The 18551-nt window shown below is 32.5% G+C and overlaps 2 protein-coding genes and 1 pseudogene across 2 annotated transcripts; 2 read left to right on the forward strand and 1 right to left on the reverse strand.

The window, feature by feature from the left end:
* Positions 1-817: 817 nt before the first annotated feature.
* On the forward strand, positions 818-2897 carry LOC124844372 (2-alkenal reductase (NADP(+)-dependent)-like). The gene is made up of 5 exons (XM_047321295.2): positions 818-1137; positions 1397-1574; positions 1771-1937; positions 2010-2092; positions 2161-2897. The coding sequence occupies exons 1-5, from the start codon at positions 904-906 to the stop codon at positions 2537-2539; spliced, it is 1041 nt and encodes a 346-aa protein (XP_047177251.2). The 5' UTR covers positions 818-903; the 3' UTR covers positions 2540-2897.
* Positions 2898-6435: 3538 nt separating this feature from the next.
* On the forward strand, positions 6436-8217 carry LOC148203369 (pentatricopeptide repeat-containing protein At5g66520 pseudogene; annotated as a pseudogene).
* Positions 8218-8287: 70 nt separating this feature from the next.
* Positions 8288-11920, reverse strand: LOC124844371 (beta-glucuronosyltransferase GlcAT14B-like). Its single transcript, XM_047321294.2, has 4 exons — positions 11133-11920; positions 9986-10061; positions 9748-9863; positions 8288-9156 (listed from the first exon to the last, which is right to left on the reverse strand). Exons 1-4 carry the CDS (start codon positions 11683-11685, stop codon positions 8642-8644), a joined length of 1260 nt encoding a protein of 419 aa, XP_047177250.2. The 5' UTR covers positions 11686-11920; the 3' UTR covers positions 8288-8641.
* Between the last annotated feature and the right edge of the window lie 6631 nt (positions 11921-18551).

Here is an 18551-nt window from a genome sequence, read left to right on the forward strand (position 1 = left end):
TCAACCCATGTTCACATTAAGCTAAGTTGGCCTTAGCCTATATCAAAATGAGTAAGCTAGGTTTACATCAAGTCGAGGTGAACTCGTAGTAGCTCAAATCAGGCTAAGACCTAGTTAAGCAATTCAATGAGGCCTAAAGATAAGCCAAAACGAGTTAGACTTAAGTCAGGCTTAGTTGGGCAAGATCAATGTCGAGTCAAGTCAACTTAAGTTTATGTTACGTTAATTGGGCTCAGTGTATTTCAATATTTGTCAACTTAAGCCTAAGTAAGTTTGAGTTAATTCTGGTTCACATTAAGTTGATTTGCCTAGGTCCAAGATTGAATCAATCTATGTCCATGTCAAGTTAATTTGAGCAAACTCACATTCATCTGAATTAGGTGAGACCTAAGTTGGGACATGTTGGGGGACCAAGGTTGAATTGTGTTAGGAAAAACCTAAATTAGGTCTAGTTCAATTGGGTTCAAATTTAGCCAAGTCAAGTAAGAATGGTTACTTGTCATGTTGAGTTAGGATGAAGTTCACATTGGGTGGTCAAGTTGGATTATGCAACATTGGATCAGCCTGAATTAAGCACAAGTCAAGCTAAAAACTAGACTTAGATAGGTTAGATTGAGTCATACCTAAATTAGACTCATTCACAACAACATTGTTGAAACTGAATTCAATGAGTTGAATATAGTCAAACTCATTTTAGGCTAAATCCAAACTTAATGAATAGGCTCAATGATAGGTTGTACCATACATAACTAAATCCAAACTTAATTAATAAAAGAAAAAAAAAATCCAAAGTCTGTTATAAAGAGACGTTTGCCTGTGTTCTTGCCATGCCTCGTCGATCTGTAAAGTTGGTCTAAAGAGTATACAAAAAAATACAGCAACAATAGAAAAAAGGCTGAAAAAATGGAAGTGAAGAATAAATACATAGTGATAAAGCATCACTTTGAAGATGCACCCAAAGAAGCCAACTTTGAGCTTAAAACTGGGACAATAGCTCTGTCCGTTGCACCAGGTTCTGATGATATCATAGTCAAGAATCTCTACATTTCTATCGACCCGTACCAGATTAACCGCATGAAACTTTCTAGTTCTTCCCAGGGTACTTCAAGCTTTGCAGCACCCATAAATCCAGGCGAGGTAACGTTAATTATTTTGGTTACTCAATAATTTTGATACAGTCTGTGATTGGATTGGGTTTATAAAATTCATTTTAAAGTTATATATGCCATAAACATTTACCTAAAATATTGTTAATTAAGGTTGTAATTCTTCAAAATTCAACACCAAACCAAATACCAGACACAGTAGAAGTAGATAATTTTAATGTTTATTTATGACTGATCCTATTGCTTCATGAGAATTAGTTTTTGTGCGGTTCTGTTTTGACACATTCCAGGCCATTGATGGTGCTGTTATTGGAAAAGTTGTGGCTTCTGGGAATGCTAAGTTTCAGAAAGATGATTTGGTGCTTGGAGTATTCACATGGGCACAGTACAGTTTGGTGAAAGAAGGGAGTATCTTGAGAAAATTAGAGTCCTCTGAATTTCCACTATCATACTATCTTGGAGTTCTGGGTAATAATGATTTGCTCCATATCATTTGTCACTTATTTACATTTAGAGATTTTACACAATTAAAAATAAAACAAATTTATAATATATAATTATAAATAAATATTGTAAGATTAACTATTTTGTATCACGGTAGTATCCTATTGCTATGACTGAGCTTTGAAAATTGAAGTTTTATGTATTCCATTCTCTGGTGCAGGATTCAACGGACTGTCAGCTTATGCTGGGTTTTTTGAATTGTGTAAACCCCTAAAGGGTGAAAAGGTTTTTGTCTCTGCAGCTGGTGGAGCAGTTGGAAATTTAGTAGGCCAATATGCAAAGCTTTTAGGTTGCTATGTTGTTGGTTGTGCAGGTACCCAGAAAAAGGTAAAGTAACTGAAGTTTATGCTTACTTGATTTCAAGCTCAAAAGCCTAATCCATAATGGATTATGTCATAGGTGGAATTGCTTAAAGAAGAGCTAGGTTTTGACGAAGCATTCAACTACAAAGAAGAAAAAGATCTAAACTATGCTCTTAAAAGGTAAGTGATTCAAGATAAACTTTTTGAGGAGGACTGTGTTTGATGTAGGTTTATATTTTATATTATAGGTATTTTCCTGATGGAATTGACGTATATTTTGACAATGTTGGGGGTGAGACGCTGGAAGCAGCTGTGGCTAATATGAGGATATTTGGAAGAGTGGCTGTTTGTGGGGTGATATCTGAGTATAGTAGTGCTGGAAGAAAAGCTTCACCAAACATGTTGGACATTGTGTACAAGAGAATCAGCATCAGAGGATTTTTGGCTGCTGATTTTCTGAATGTTTTTGAAGATTTTTTTTCAAAAACTTTGGATTACCTTCGTACAGGAGAGTTAAAGACAATTGAAGACATTTCATCAGGCGTGGAGAGCATCCCTTCTGCTTTTGTTGGACTCTTCAAAGGGGATAACATTGGAAAGAAAGTTATAAGTTTAGCAGAAGACTGATACAGGAATGAAGTTGAGGTTGAGCAAGAGATTAGAGAAAATGCTACTCATTAATCACCAGTACGATGAATTTGATATTTAAGAATAAGATTGTTGTCGGAAAAAGGTTTTGAATTTTATTAAGCTGGTTTTAAGTTTTTGTGTTAAGTAAATAGTAGACTATGCAAGAACGGTTCCATCTTAAATGGAGACCTGAATTTTCAGGTCTTTCAAGGAAAGTAAAATATAAATTCTTACAACGCATTTGTCGTAGACATTGAAGTTAAAGATTGTCTGAAAAATTAGAAAATGTTTCGTAAGAGACCAGTAGATTACTGAATTCAAATTATTTTTTATGATTTTAAATTTTAAATAGAAATATTTACAACATTTTTATGTGTCTTAATAGTTACATATTATTCAAGAGTTGAGATTAATAATCATTTAAATATATTTTTTTCTTTCTTAATTCTTCAAGAATTCTTTTGAGAATAAAATCAAGTAACAATGTTGTAACCTAAAAGTGTGATTTCCATGAAAAGGTAGTCGGTTGTTTTCTGCAATTTAATGCCTTATCATGAACCACATGTATTGCCTATTATAGTGAAGTGAAGGGTGGCAAATGATTTGATTTGCCATTTTTGGTATTAAAAACAAAGATGATCACATTTGTAAAAATGGAAATAGTTGAAAGAAGATTATTGTTTCGCTTTGTAGAAATGGAAACAAGTTAACAATTTTTCAAAATCTGTTTCTTTAACTTGTAATGGTTAGTGTTCGTCTATCACTTTACTCTTGTTATTGTTATGTGAAATTACTTCCAGAAGATATTTCGATGTTAAAGTTAGTGTTCGACAATTACAGTAATTAATATACGACGAATGCAAAATCACCTACATTTTTATTACAAACTTGTATTTATAGTTTTTGGAGTGGACTTTTAATTAACTAGAGTTTAATTTCGGCCTAATTGTTAGTAATTTTGTTTTGCTAGAGACTAACGATAATTGAAGTTGATCTCTAGTCGAAGTGATCATTCGGCTAATAACAAAATGATTGCGAGATCACTCACATGAATATGACCGTACCACCATACAATACAAGTTCTAAACATATACTATTAATCCATATTTAAATCTAATTGACTAGAGAATCTAATCATAAAACAATTTTTTTAAGTATTACATACCAATTTTTTCTAAAAATACAAAAAATTGAGTTAGATATAAAAGTTTTCAATAATAAATGTGAAAAAGAATTTCTTACCAAATTTATTTATATACAGTTGACATATTAAACCATAAATTTTTACAAAGAATAAATTCGTTCTTCCCGCGGTCACTCATCTAAGTGTGTGTAGCTCCTTCGTTCATGCCAGTCACACCCATACAAAGAAACACAATTAATCATTTCCGACTACGTCAAAGCTTAGCCTTCACTTCACGCCTCTTTCGCATTGGTCTACCCCTGTAACCACATCCACTCGACCTCGTTGGAGATTCCTTGACTTCTAGAGCTTGCATTCCTTTCGCTGGGTCACAAAGTTGTCATAAATTTTCGTTTGTTTTGATCGATTGTTTTCATGTTCTCCTTCATAGACGTGTTCTCCTTTCTTACTCAACGACAACAACACTTTATTCTGACAAACCCACCTTCAAGAAGGTTAGTTTTCGTTTTCATTTTCGTTTTCAAAAACTTGTTTGTCGTCTTTTTGAACTTGTTTGTTGTTCATACTACACTACACGTTATACATTTAAGCTTTAGGGCAAAACTTAGAGTATATTTCAAATGACTTGAAAATTTGTTGAAAACACCAAAATACCATGAGAAGCTCCCACAAAAGATTTTAGATCAAAATTCAAAGTCTAATTATGTGAAATATTTTTTCAAAGTTTGGAAAAAACAAAAATAAAAATTGACCAGTGAAAAAAATTTTCTATCCCAAATCCATATACAATAATAGCAAATCGGTCAATCGAAACAAATGTTATGGTTGTTTAAAGATTTATCGCAGTTCACTCTCTAAATAATTTTTATACTTCACAAAGAACCAAAGTAAAGTAAGGGCTATTTTTTTCCTGAACTAGGGGTTCTAAGGAGTGGTAAAAACAATTCAATCAAAACCAATAACCATAACTATCAAAACCAAAAATTACAAGTTAATACTATTATTGTCATAACGTTTGTGTTTTTGCTTATAGTTCATAGTCATGTTGTATAAAATACCAAAACATTAGTTGTTTTTCTAATTTTAGGTCTTATGAGTTGTAAAAGTGGATCACAATTAATTAAAAAACAAAAGAGTTTATCAGCCTTGTACAGTAACAAAATTCAACCTTAATTGACATGTGACATAAAGTAATATCTGAAGTTACGTCGGATATTACTCTATGGCCAATGTCAATTAATTTCGACTCTTTTAAAGGTCAATTAATGTTAACATTATCTTTTATGGTGTAAATATTTCTATACAGTGATGGAATCAAATTTTAACATTATTTTTTACCAAATTGATTACAAAAGTTGTACTATAAAAGACAGATTACGACTTATCAACATTAATTTCGTCTTAGAATAAATTAGATCATAACATACTTTAATCGTCGTTTATAAGTATTATTTATCAAGAATTACATGTAGGGAGTTATGTGTTGTTTATCAAAATTACTTGTCATCTATCATCTATCGAGAACTATACATTGAAATCGTTATAACTCCATAATTTTATCTTCTAAGAAATTTGCGAAATAGTCATACAAAGTGTTCACGACTTTTTTTAAAGGCTGTGAAATCCACACAACTTAGTTCATGACTAGTAAATGTTTTATGACTTGTATATTTATTAAAATTGTGGACAAATGTGCATCAATCATGTAAAAAAAATTGATATACTTCCAAATAGACAAAACACTTTTGCTTTCTGAACGAGAGCCTAATTGCAACTTAATATGGATCTCACAATTAATGGATGAATTCAATTGCATTCTATAATTGACTAACAGATTTTGTGTAATGACTAATCTTGTTGATTCAAGCTTGTGTGTGAAGGAATAAGTTCTATTTTTTCTGTGGGATTCGGAGAGCAATGTTCTTTAGGAGCTTGGGGCTTTTTTCATGTAAAATCACAGTAAGTTCCTACCATTAATAAAAATAAAAATTGTGAATCTTTGAATTAGGTTTGTGACTTATGTCTTAAAGCTAAGAAAACTAGGAAAAAAAATCTTTTAAGTGATCATAGAGCAAGCACAACATTTGAATTGTTTCATTATAATTTTTGGGATGTATAGAACTCCTTCATGAGAAATAGTTGATTTATGAGGTTGTTTGGATTTGTTTGCTTGTTGATAAAAGGGGAGTCCCATGAACAAATGCAATAAACAAATCAACATATTTAGAAGTGATAGTGAGACATAATTTTGTTGCATGAAGAATTAATTTACTTATCATGGAATTATTTGTCAAATATCCTGAAAGGAAACACTACAACAAAATGAAAGGGTTGAAAAAAAGCAACATATTTTAAATGTGGTTTTGCGTTTTTAAGTTGATCTTCCTATTAATTTTTGGGAGGAATTCTTTTAAATTATTAAATTCTTATTAAACTTTTTAATATTTCTATTTATTTGTTGAAAGTTATATATATATATATATATATATATATATATATAGAGAGAGAGAGAGAGAGAGAGAGAGAGAGAGAGAGAGATTTTAGACACCACTTGTCAAAAGGAATGTTTATGACGTGTGAATTCTTAACCATTTATATCAATTGTAATTATTGTTACACTTGTTTAAAAAAAATATTAAAAATATGTTATTTTAAAAAAAAAGTTATTCATAAATATTGTAATAAATTTAATTTAAACAAAGAATGATGTATTCGATTAATAAATTATGGAAGAAATAAAAATTGTTGAAAATAACAAACAGCAAATGCATTTAGTGTTTAATTATGCAGAGTGCGTTGAAGAAGAAATGCCCTTCCAATTGATGTTCATATGACCGTTAAGAAGGGGTTTCTCACAACCGTGGCGCAAAAATGCAACACTCTAATCAAACTCAAGCAGCTACACGCTCACATTCTCCGATGCCGCTACAACCACGCGCCGTATGCCCTCGCGCCGCTTCTCTCCGCCGCAGCCACCTCCAGCGACGCGTCGTTTTTCCCCTACGCTCGCTCCATCTTCCGCCACCTCACCCACCGTAACACCTTCATGTGCAACACCATGATTAGAGGCTACCTCCAAGCGCGTTTACCCCTCCTAGCTGTGTCCTGCTACTTGTCCATGCTCCAAAACGGCGTTGCCGTTAACAACTACACATTCCCACCTTTGGTCAAAGCTTGCATTGCGCTTCTTCCTTCTTCGAACGTCGTTGGCCGTTTGGTGCACGGCCACGTCGTTATGTTCGGGTTCCGCGACGACCCTTACGTCGTGAGTGCGTTTATCGAGTTCTACTCTGTTTCTCGTGAGGTGGAACATGCACGGGTATTGTTTGATAAAACGACAAAGAAAGATGTGGTGTTGGGGACAGCGATGGTTGACGGTTATGGTAAAATGGGGAATGTGGAAAAGGCTAGAGAAGTGTTTGAGAAAATGCCTAACAGAAACGCTGTATCGTGGAGTGCCATGATTGCAGCGTATTCTCGAGTTAGTGACTTCAAGGAAGTGCTGGCTTTGTTTGCAGAGATGCAAAAAGAGGGTACAAAGCCGAATGATTCCGTCCTTGTCTCGGTCCTCACTGCGTGTGCTCATCTTGGTGCATTCGCACAGGGACTGTGGGTGCATTCCTATGCCAAGAGATTCCAACTTGACTCCAATCCAATTTTGGCAACGGCTTTGGTGGACATGTATTCGAAATGTGGATGCGTAGAATCTGCTTTATCTGTTTTTCAGAGCATTGCTGATAAGGATGCCGGTGCGTGGAATGCTATGATTTGTGGTGTTGCCTTGAATGGTGATGCAGAGAAATCGCTCGAGTTGTTTTATCAAATGGCTGCTTCTGGGACTAAGCCGAATGAGACTACATTTGTGGCTGTCCTCACTGCTTGCACTCATGCAAAGATGGTTCAGCAAGGCCTTTGGTTGTTTGAAGAAATGAGTAGCTCTTATGGAGTTGTCCCAAAAAGGGAGCACTGTGCTTGTGTTGTTGACCTTCTGTCAAGAGCTGGCATGGTAGAGGAGGCTGAGAAATTTATTGAGGAGAATATGGGTGGACTTGCAGCCAGTGATGCTAACGTGTGGGGTGCTCTTCTAAATGCATGTGAATTCATAAAAATATTCGTGTTGGGAATAGGGTATGGAAAAAATTGCTTGATATGGGGATCTCTGACTGCGGCACTCATGTTCTTACTTACAATATATATAGAGAAGCTGGGAGGGACGCAGACGCGAAACAAGTTAGGAGTAGGATTGAAGAAATAGGGATGAGAAAGAAGCCCGGATGCAGCATAATAGAGGTGGATAATGAAGTTGAAGAGTTTCTTGCAGGTGATCATTCTCATCCACAAGCGCAGGAAATGTGCAGATTACTGGATTCCATCCTCAAGATGGGGATTTTATAGCACTTCTGATGGGTGTGAGCTATTGTTTACTGATGTGTTGTTTTCTTACATGCTTTAGGTTAATTATAGTTATTTGCAAGAATCTATGGACATGAAAAGAAAATTAAATATAAATTGTGGTTCCTTTATTGTTGAATTTATGAGGGCAGTAGCTCCACGAGGAAAAAAGAAGAGCAAAAGAAAGAAAGGAAAGGACACACAGAATATACTGAAGTTAACATATCATCGCATAAAGAATTTGGAGAATATTTTACAGTGGCTTATTTCAGTTTCTGCCTAGCAAGCATCTTGCCCACGTATTACATAATTGATGGTTACAACAGTTGCATCGATGACTTGTCATTCCTTACAGTTTTAATAAATCGTGTGAACTGCTGATACATAGTGACTCCTTTTAAAATTTCTCTGTAGAACCATCAAGTCAAAGGTAGCCATTTCTGTTTTCCCTGCTGTTTATTCCTCACAGCATCCTCCAGGCGTCAAATGATAAATGAATTGTTCGCCTCTCAGCTGTTCGGTGATGGAAATGCTGCAATGAACGTCGTAGGCATTCCAAGGTGTCAAGAACACTGATTTGCCTGAAAATTTTCCGCTGATAATAAACCACTGATAAGGCGTCCAAGCCTTTCAGCTCCAGGCCCTGGCCTAAGCTCGGTGATATTTACTATCCCAGAATATTGGTCAATGGTGCTTGAATTCGTTTGAGTGAACCACTTACCGGGCACGTAACCATCTGCATTTCTTCCCAAGAGTTCCTTATCAATCTTATCCAAGACTGGTTCGTTCCTGCCAAATTTCCTAGCAAAAGGAGCATTGCTATCCACCATTCTCTGGTAATCATTATCTGTAAGAAAATGGGGATGTTGTTTTGGAGGGTTGTCCCATGATATGAAGTGGAGGTCATGATTAACAGTAGTGTTTCGAAACTCCTCTGCATTGCAGATGACTGTGTGAAAATACCCTTCTGGGGAAGACAGAAAGTTGGCATAGTACATCAAGACTATTCTGGGTAAGTTATCCCAACCCCATATACAGTATTCAGTAAATGGGCGAGAGAGCATCATCCAGGCAGAACCTGAGCAAAATCAAGAATCAAATTTTAACAACTCCCATGACATGAAATTGAGACAACCAATTTCTAGTTACTTTGTTTAATTTTAAGTCTCTTTTTTGTTATGGACAGTTATCTCAGATTCCAGTAAACTGTGATCTCATGTACCAAATTAGTCGTACATGTCTTCATATTTAGAAAAAAAAGAGAAACTGTGAAGCGGCACGACTTTGAGCATTTGTAATTATGCCTAATTATGAATTAAAGGATATAAGGATTGGAAGCTCAGAAATGATGCTTGCCAACCAGCATTGGAAAGTTGGGACAAAAATAAGCAAAAGAATGGGAGCATATGTAGAAAAGGTATCGAAATTCACACTTACACAGTACTATCGAATATCAATATCTTATCTTTCACACTATACATTATTAGTGTCGGGCTAGGTTCAAGAATTTCCTTAACTGCTTAGTATTTGTAATTGTCTTTAATCTATGCAGGGATTAGAAGTAGTTTTTAGCACTCACAAACTCGAATTTGAAACAGCTAAAAATTTGACCGGGTGCGCGGAAAATAAAACAGTGATTCGTGAAAAATAATGGGTAAGAGTTTGTCACCTGTAAAGAGTTTATAAGCCGTGGGCACATTTCTTTTCTCCGACGCCCAAAATACATCAGATTTCTGCAAACTATAAAGACCTGGATCAAGTATGACTGGCTTGGCTCTATGGTACCTATTTAAACGAGTAAAGTAGCCCTGGTAAAGAACGGATACATTGATCTTTACATATTTTATGTCACTTAACATTCATAAATCATGTAACGAACAGAATGACGAAGATAATTAGTAACTTACTCCTTCCAACCAATATCACTGGTGTGCTCAATGAAGTTCAGGTGCCTGGGAATAGACGACAGCGTATGCAGCAAATCTGTTGTGTAAAAGAAATATAGCAAATTGCAAAAGTTGGTCAATGACAATGAAAACTGGGCAACATAGTCCATGGTTCTCTGTCTCTACTATATTTTAACTTCAAACAACTAGCAAAATTAATCAGTAAATCATTAAATTCTTCCATAATGTAAATTTCTTGAAGAATATTACTACTTAGTACTATGTAACATTCAACCGCGAATATACTTTATTAATTTTTATAATAACTATTTTAAAGATATCTCAAGAATTATTTCTAATTACTTGAAACAATAAAACAATTAAATGCAAGTTTTTTATTTAAGGAACAGATAAATACAATATAAGAAGTTTAAAGTTATACACGACCACGTAATCTTAAGTTATTATTCGACATAGAAAACAACAGATACAGTTTAAAGATAATTATTGTAAAAGTTAATATAATTACATTGCATTTAATTTATAATTGAATGACCACTTTATAATATTACTATCTTATAACTCATCTACTTTTATATATATATATATATATAATATATATATGTGTGTGTGTGTGTTTTTTTTTTTTTGGGTATGTATCAAAGAAAGATAGAGTTTGCCGACAAAAGTAATTATTGGTCAAGAAAACAAACAAGATATGAAAATACATCTAAAACACAGATTTGGTCCTAGTTAGACTAATTCTTAATTCCCTTTACAAACAAAAAATCTATATTTAAGAGGGAGCAAAATTAGCAAGGAAAAAGACAGATAAAAGAGAAGAATGTCTAAAGACCCCAAAAGAAGCATATTAACAGAAACATCATTACTGAAGAAGGTAATTTTTTTATAACAAATTTCTTCGTAAGAATAAGAAAACAAACTTGAATGAAATTAAAACTAGTTATTTAATTATTTTTTTAAATCCCGGTCAACTTTTACACAATAATTTTCACTTCTAGATAAGCAGCTTCTATTTTTCTTATTTTTTTTCGTAAAAGAAATGTTTAGGAAAAAAAGAAGAAGTTGGTCTAACCAGAAAACAAGCATACTTGGTAAGTTAGAAAGTAGTGTCAGTGTGCTGGTGAGAGAGGGAGAAGGTTCCTACCATCTTGGGTTACCAAAGGATAATCGGAAGCGCTCAAATTAATGAACCAATCCCAATCCCGAGCTTGGTTCAACAAAACGGCGGCGGCGTGAAGAGTATTAGCGACCATAGTGGGCCCTCTGTAGGTAACCAAGTTGGCCTTAACCACCGTTCTCACATTTCCGAATTTCACAAAGAGAGGCTCGTTGGTCACGAAATTCGCGAGCTCCAACCTCTCCCTTGCCGAGGCCTCGAGGTCCAAGTGCACCGCGTAGTGGTTCCATGGATGGTACAGAGCCTTCAGCGTCCTCTTCAAACTCTCCCCGTCGCCCGCCGACCCCGATATCAGGTATGCGATTCGCGGCACCGCGCTCGTCGATGTGGGACTCACCCTGAGCTTCGACTCCACGAAATGTGGCTTTTCCGGCGAGACTTGGACGCGGTGGTGGCGGCGTTGGGAGGAGGAGGTGGAGGAAGCGAGAAGGGAAAGGATAAGGAGGAAGGTGGATAAGAGGATGAGTGGGAGGAAGCAGTTGGCGTTCTTGGTGTTGTTGTGGTGCTTGCTGGGTTCCATGGCGTGTGCTGTAAGTTGCGAAGCGGAGGATCTATGTTGGCGTGAAACGCGCCGAGAGAGTGAGTGGCGAAGAAAAGATTAGAGATACATGCTACTTAATTCTTAGTGGCCAACCCCTCACCGTGATGATTATGATGGCAGTGGCCCATTATCAAAAGCACTACCTCTTTTTATTTCGAAGAATAAATTTATTTATTTATTTTTAAGAATTAAACTAAATTATGTCAAAAAAAAATCAATTAAATGAGATGAATATATTTTACTCAAATAAAATTGTCTATATTACTACTGTAGTCTCTTGAAACTTACCTTTTACTATTTAAGAATAAACTCGATAGTGCTATCTTTTCAATAATTATTATGTTAATGACCAAATTCTTTTGAAGATTGACATCCTGTTTTATTCAATTATTACAATTAATTATACTTTTTTCTATTTTTTATTATTTTCATTCATGTACAAGAAAGTTGCAGGTCAAGTCGTCTGATTAAGTCATAAATATATTTTAGAAATTCACTAAAAATAAGAAAGAATCAAAATAATGCATTGGGATATGGAAAAAATACGCAATTGAATGAGACACAGGATCTTTTTTTTTTCTATTGAAATTTAATGAAATGTAAATTAATTCAATTATAGTTGGTAAGGTATTAAAAATAATTAATATTTTAATGTATAAAATGAGATACTTGAAGTATTTTCATATAATGATCCTTTACACAATTGAAAATTATTTGAACATCGTTTTTACTGTTTTCTTAATTCAAAAGATAAATTTAAACATTCTTGCAATTTGAATTATTTTTAAATCCATTGAATTATATTATTTTTTTTATAAATATTTATATAATAATATAAAAATTAAATAAATATTTCGTATGTAGTAAAATATAAATATGAAATTTATTTTTTTCATTTAACTTCATAAATAAATTAGTAATTAGTTGTTAAAAGAAAAAAAAACATAATTGACTTGTATTGACTTCGTGAGTGGAGCTCGACAGACGTCGGTGTGTGGTGTCACTCACGTGTGAGAATTATGTGTTCCTTTTTCGCTCTTCGTTGCAAAACTTCACTTCTTACACGCGCCTTTCAAATAAAGGATTAGAGTTTATTGGAAAATATTAGAAATAAATTACATTTACGAAAACTTCGCATTGGTAGGAAATAGTTTAGGTTGAAAAAGAAAAATTAATTATAATGATAAACAGTTTAATACATGATAAAAAAAATAAAATGTATATTATCATAAAGTTATTTCTTTTAAAAAGTATTCGTTAGATAGAAATCCTATTTTAATATTTGATTCATACAAATAAATAATAATTAATCATCTTAATTAGAAATAAAATTTGTTGTGTTGTTTGACCTTTTTAATCATATTGTGCCGTTATCATTTGTCTCTTTCTACCTCAAAGATGAATTGTACATTTGAAGATTATACATGGGTGTTTCTCTCTATGCACCTCTCCATTTTCTTTTTACACCTCCAAAACTCTAACTTTGGCCTTTTTCATTAAGATTCAATAGACTTTGAAAGAATTTTATGGATTTCAAAAATCATTAAAACCTTAACTTGTTTTTAAAAGCTTACGAATTATTAATTAGATTTAAAAAATTGATTAAATAAATTTTTAACAGATTTTTAAAAATCGATTAAATAACTTTTTTAACGTAAAGTTGGCTAAGGACCGGCTTTCAAAGTTGGTTAAGAATTTTTCTTAACTAATTAGAAATGGGTGTTGCTCCCTCCACCACCACCTTTGCTCCCCCCACCTCTCCAACTCTGTATAAATTTTTTTTAATTGCAAAATTAGTCTTTTTTACTTTTTAACCCTATTTATTTATTCTTTTTTACTCTTCTGAAATCCTAAATTTCTATTCATATTCTCTCATCCATTTTCACTTTCACTACACAGCCCCACCCCCTCAAGTCTCACTTTCTCTTTTCTTTCTTTCCAGATTCTCACCCCCTCCAACTCTCATATCTGTTCTCACCCTCCGACTCTCATATCCGTTATTTCTCTTCCATATCCGTTCGTTTGTTTCGTGTCTCCATCTCCGTTTGGGTTTTGTAGTGCGGGTGTTTGTGGTGGTCATTTGACAGCGCAGCGGTGCGACGATGCGACGATGCAACGGTGCGGCAGTGTGTGCGATGGTCAATGGTGCTTCACGACTTGGGTCTACGAGAGATTAGTTTGTTCTTCGTTTCATTTGCATGATAGATTATAATTTTTTTTTGTAAATGTAATATACTGTCATTGTTGTGTGGTTGATGCTGCTGGTTTGGGTTTTCTCTGTTTGCTCTGTGAATTCTGTGTGCTCTGTGATTTCTCTGTGTGTGCGTGTGTGCAGAGGAGGAGGAAGAAGATAACAGGATGTCACATATCCGTTTGAGCTTGAAACGGATGTGAAGGTCTTTCAAATATTCTTTTATATGAAAAACTCATCAGGTTGAGGTCCGATTGACTCTTCATTCTGTCTAATTTTGTTTTTCATTTGTATAATTACAAATAATTCAAGTTTTTAATTTCCTAATATCATTTCACCGTGTCAACAAATTACCAGGTGTGCAGATAATAAGTCATATGTGCCAATATATAAGGTTTCCAAGGAAAAAACAAAGAGCTTGGGGATTGAATTTATTCCTTTGGAAGTGAGCCTCAAGGAGACTGTGGAAAGCTTGAAGGAAAAGAAGTTTATAAATTTTAATTTGTCACCTTAATGAAGCAAATTTTGATTCGTGATATCTCCCAAGAAAACGTGAAAACCTTAATGTCACTCTGCTACTTATGCTCATATTTATGAATAAACTTACAATAAAATAAAATATAAATCAAAACTGATGTTAAGTACTGAAATGATTTATTTTTGGTCAAGTTTGTGCTAGGGACATCCGCTGACGGATAATCATATCTGTTTAAGATTTACAAGGTTTAATTTAGGATTGATTACGCAAAAGTTAAAAAATATTAATTCTAAAAATAAAATTTTACCTAAAAATAAAATAGGGATAAAATAAGAATAGAAAAGTGGAAAGAGGGGTAAAAGAGGAATGGGGAGGTGGAGGGAGCAAGCGATGGTGGTGGAGAGAGTAACACCCATTAGAAATTTATTTAATCAGTTTTCAAAAATCAATTCTTAACTGCCCTTTCAAAATCCAATTAAGATTGTTTAATTTTTAATTTTTTATTGTAGTTTATTTTTTAAAATTGATTAAGTAATTTATTTTTTAATTTTATTTCAAAATTAATAATTATTATTATTAAATAAAAAACAAAAATGTAAACTAAAATAAAAAATTGAAAAAAGAATTCTTAATCCAATTAAGAAATTTACTTTTAAAAATTAGTTAAAAAATTTACCGACTTTTAAAATTTATTAAGATTCCTTATTTTTTTTTCAAATTCCTTTTTATTTTATTTTACCTTTTCATTTTTATTTAATAATAATAATTTATTATTATTATTATTAGAGAGTTGCTCCCTCCACCACTTCAAATGCTCCCTGTACTTCTCTACTATTTTTTATATTTCAAAAATATCCTACATTAATTTAAATTTTATCATCTAATTTTATTTACCTTTTTTAAAACCTTAAATCTCCTTGCACCCTTCACTTTTATCTTTTTCCGATTGCACACAAACTACTTTCTCTCTTATTCTTTTCTTCACTTACACACACAGAACCCCACCACTGCTTAATTACCTCATTCCCCTGTTTAACCAAATTAATTTGTTTTTAATTTTGCTTAAATTTCATCCACATCCCCTCTGTCCATTTCTTTATCTTTCTATCTATCTATTTTAAATGTCTGTGACTCCAGATGAACTGAACTGTCTTATAGTTTTGCTCACTAAGAGTTTAATCATGATTAATGTTGTAATTAAGGTAAACCTAGTAGATGGCTATTATGATGCTGGAGACAACGTTAAGTTTGGGTTGCTAATGGCCTTTATTGCAACATTGTTTGATTGAATTTGGAAGCTCAATGATAGACCAGATTGAAAACGCTAGAGACAGCATAGACAACAGCTGCACTGGCAGCTTCTTCGATAGTATTCGGAGATTCAAATCCAGCGTATTCCTCCAAATTGCTTCAAGCAGCCATAAACGTAATTAATAAATATAAAAATTGTTCCTCCATTTTCATTTCTTGCTAGCTAAAGTGTTCTGTATGTTAATTGTCTAATTAATCAATCTGAATGTTTATTTTCAGGTATTCAATTTCGCAGACCGTTATAGGGGTTCTTACAGTGATTCTCTTAGTTTTGGTTGTAAATGCTAAATAAATAGGATGAACTTCTGTAGGGTGCATCATGGATTTATAAAGCCTTAGGAACTAGCTCATACATGCAATATATTTGATCCAATGCCCACATTTTAGGTGCTGATGATGACAAGTGACCCGGAACTAAAATCCTCCTTTCCAAGGTACCCTCTTTGTTCCCTTTGTTTACTTTCAACTCAAATTTCTTGTAGATAGATTTTTTATATTCTTTGAGGGAAAAAAACTAAACTTTTTTCACAAACAAAATAAACTTGTAAAACATTTACCTTTTAAAAATTAGATCAGATAAAAGTTAAACATACAAATTGATTTTAGGTTGCACGGAGATTCTAAATTCAGTTTATGTGACCCTACATGCCATCAAACTTTGTATATGTGTGTCACTTACAAGGATTATTTTGGATGGACTCGGTATCAAGAATTGTTGGAGAAAAATTCAGAAGAGTTCTAATTATACAAAGCTCCGTCTAAACTCTTTTTTAAACGGATATCAATATCTGTTTGTCCTTCAACGGATGTCGATATCCGTTCACGGATGTTGACATCCGTTTAAGAATCAACCTATATTTACATCCGTTTAAATATTATCAAAAGACAAAAGAGAAATAGAAAGGTGCTGGAAGTAGTACATGGTGGTGGAGGGAGTAACTCTCTTATTATTATTATTAAAAAAATTAAAATTAAAAAAATTAAAAAACCAATTAAAGAATTTATTTAACTAACTTTCTAAAATCGATTAAGAAATTTACTTAATTGTCCTTATTCTTAAATGAATTCAAAATTATCTTAACAACATATTAAATTTTATCTCTTAATATAAATTGTGGTATTTAATTACAAACGGATTATTTTTAATTAATATTAAATTATTATATTAAAATTTATTTTAAAATTTTCTTGTACATTTTATCTTTTATTTTTAATACAATTCATTATTCTATGTTTTAATTTACACAGTTAATAATTAAGTTGAGAACTAATCTATTAACTTATTCAGTTTTGTTTCTAAGACAATATATAACAATATTATTAATTATTAATTATTTTTTAACATAATTGATTTTTTTATGAACTCATTTCAATAAATTGATTTGAGTGTTGTCCTCCTGTGTTGAAACATAATCTTTGAATTCCATGTCTTAAGGTATACTGTCTGAAGAAACTATCCAATACATGAAAAACTCCATGACTATTATACATATTTTGAGAAAATTAAAATTGCGGTGAAAATAGTTTCTTTTATCTCTAAACTTAATGTTTGACTATTCATCACAACGGTGAAATTCTTCCAAAGTTTTATACATTTTTAGCTACATTATGTGAGGTATGTTTTATATATTTTTAACTACATCATGTGAAATGTAAGTTGTGGAGTAGGTTTTTGCATAGATGGTATTTTTCATTGGTTATTCAAAAGATTTTAGTTTATATATTGTGTGACTACATGATGAAAACAATCATTTTAAGGTTGGTAGATTGATGTTGGATGAAGAATGAGATTGATTCAAACTAATTTAAAATTATTTGTATAATCTTTATTTTCCTTATCTTTTACTATTTCTTAAATATTTTTTTTTCTAAAAAACTCATTTTCTAATTTGATTATTTTAAGAAGTTTTTCAAAGTTTGTTAATAAACAAAGAAATTTTAAATCATCAATTCACCTCCCTCATCCCCTCCCCACCTCATCTTAGTTGTTTTGATAGTTTTTCAAAAAAATATATCATACTATAGTGGAATAAATCAAATCTTTGTTGAGAGTGTCGTTATTATAATAAGTCTCCTTTATTTATAGAAGAAAAGTATTCCTTTTGAAAAAATTCCATGAAAATATTTCTTTAATCAAAAAGCTTGGAATGTTATTGTAAACTGATTATTCACTTCTTTTAAAATTGTTGAAAATATGTGGATTCGTAAAGATTTTTTAATTTTTAAATAAGTGATGAGAACAATGAAGCTAGATATAATGTAAGAGCAAATGACATAATTTCATTTACCTCATGATTTATGAATTCTATTGAATATTAATGTTTGAGTGTCAAGAAAATGTGAATAGTACTTGAAGTTATTCATGAAGACATGAAAGAGGTCGAGAGTATTAGGAAGAGTACTTTCATACAAGAGTGTGAAATTGAAGATGTTACAAGAAGAGATAATATGTGATGTTCGTAAAAGATTCACTCATATACTAAATCATATCACAACCTTGGGAAAGATAGTGGATAGAAAGGAGTTAAACATTAATATTAAAAGTCTTTGAACAAGAATTGACAGCCTATGCTATGTCATAAATAATTAAACACATCTCTATATCTATATAATTGCTAACAAGTCATAAGATTTGTGTTTTAACAAATAATATTAAGTTTTAGTTTGTTAAAACAAAGTTCAATAAACCTTATTTGATTTTGATTAAGGACTTTTTGTACAAAGAATAAAACAAAATTTTATAAGCATAAGATCTCCACAAACGTAAATGTTTCATCTGTTAAACAAACACAAAATATCTTACTTATGCTTGTTTGCTTTATAAGCTTTTGTTTGGACAAAGACACACATAATTTGAAATATTTC

The sequence above is a fragment of the Vigna umbellata genome, chromosome 2, assembly GCF_029865625.1.
Source record: "Vigna umbellata cultivar VRB3 chromosome 2, Vumbellata_1.0, whole genome shotgun sequence".
Taxonomy (NCBI): Eukaryota; Viridiplantae; Streptophyta; class Magnoliopsida; order Fabales; family Fabaceae; genus Vigna; species Vigna umbellata.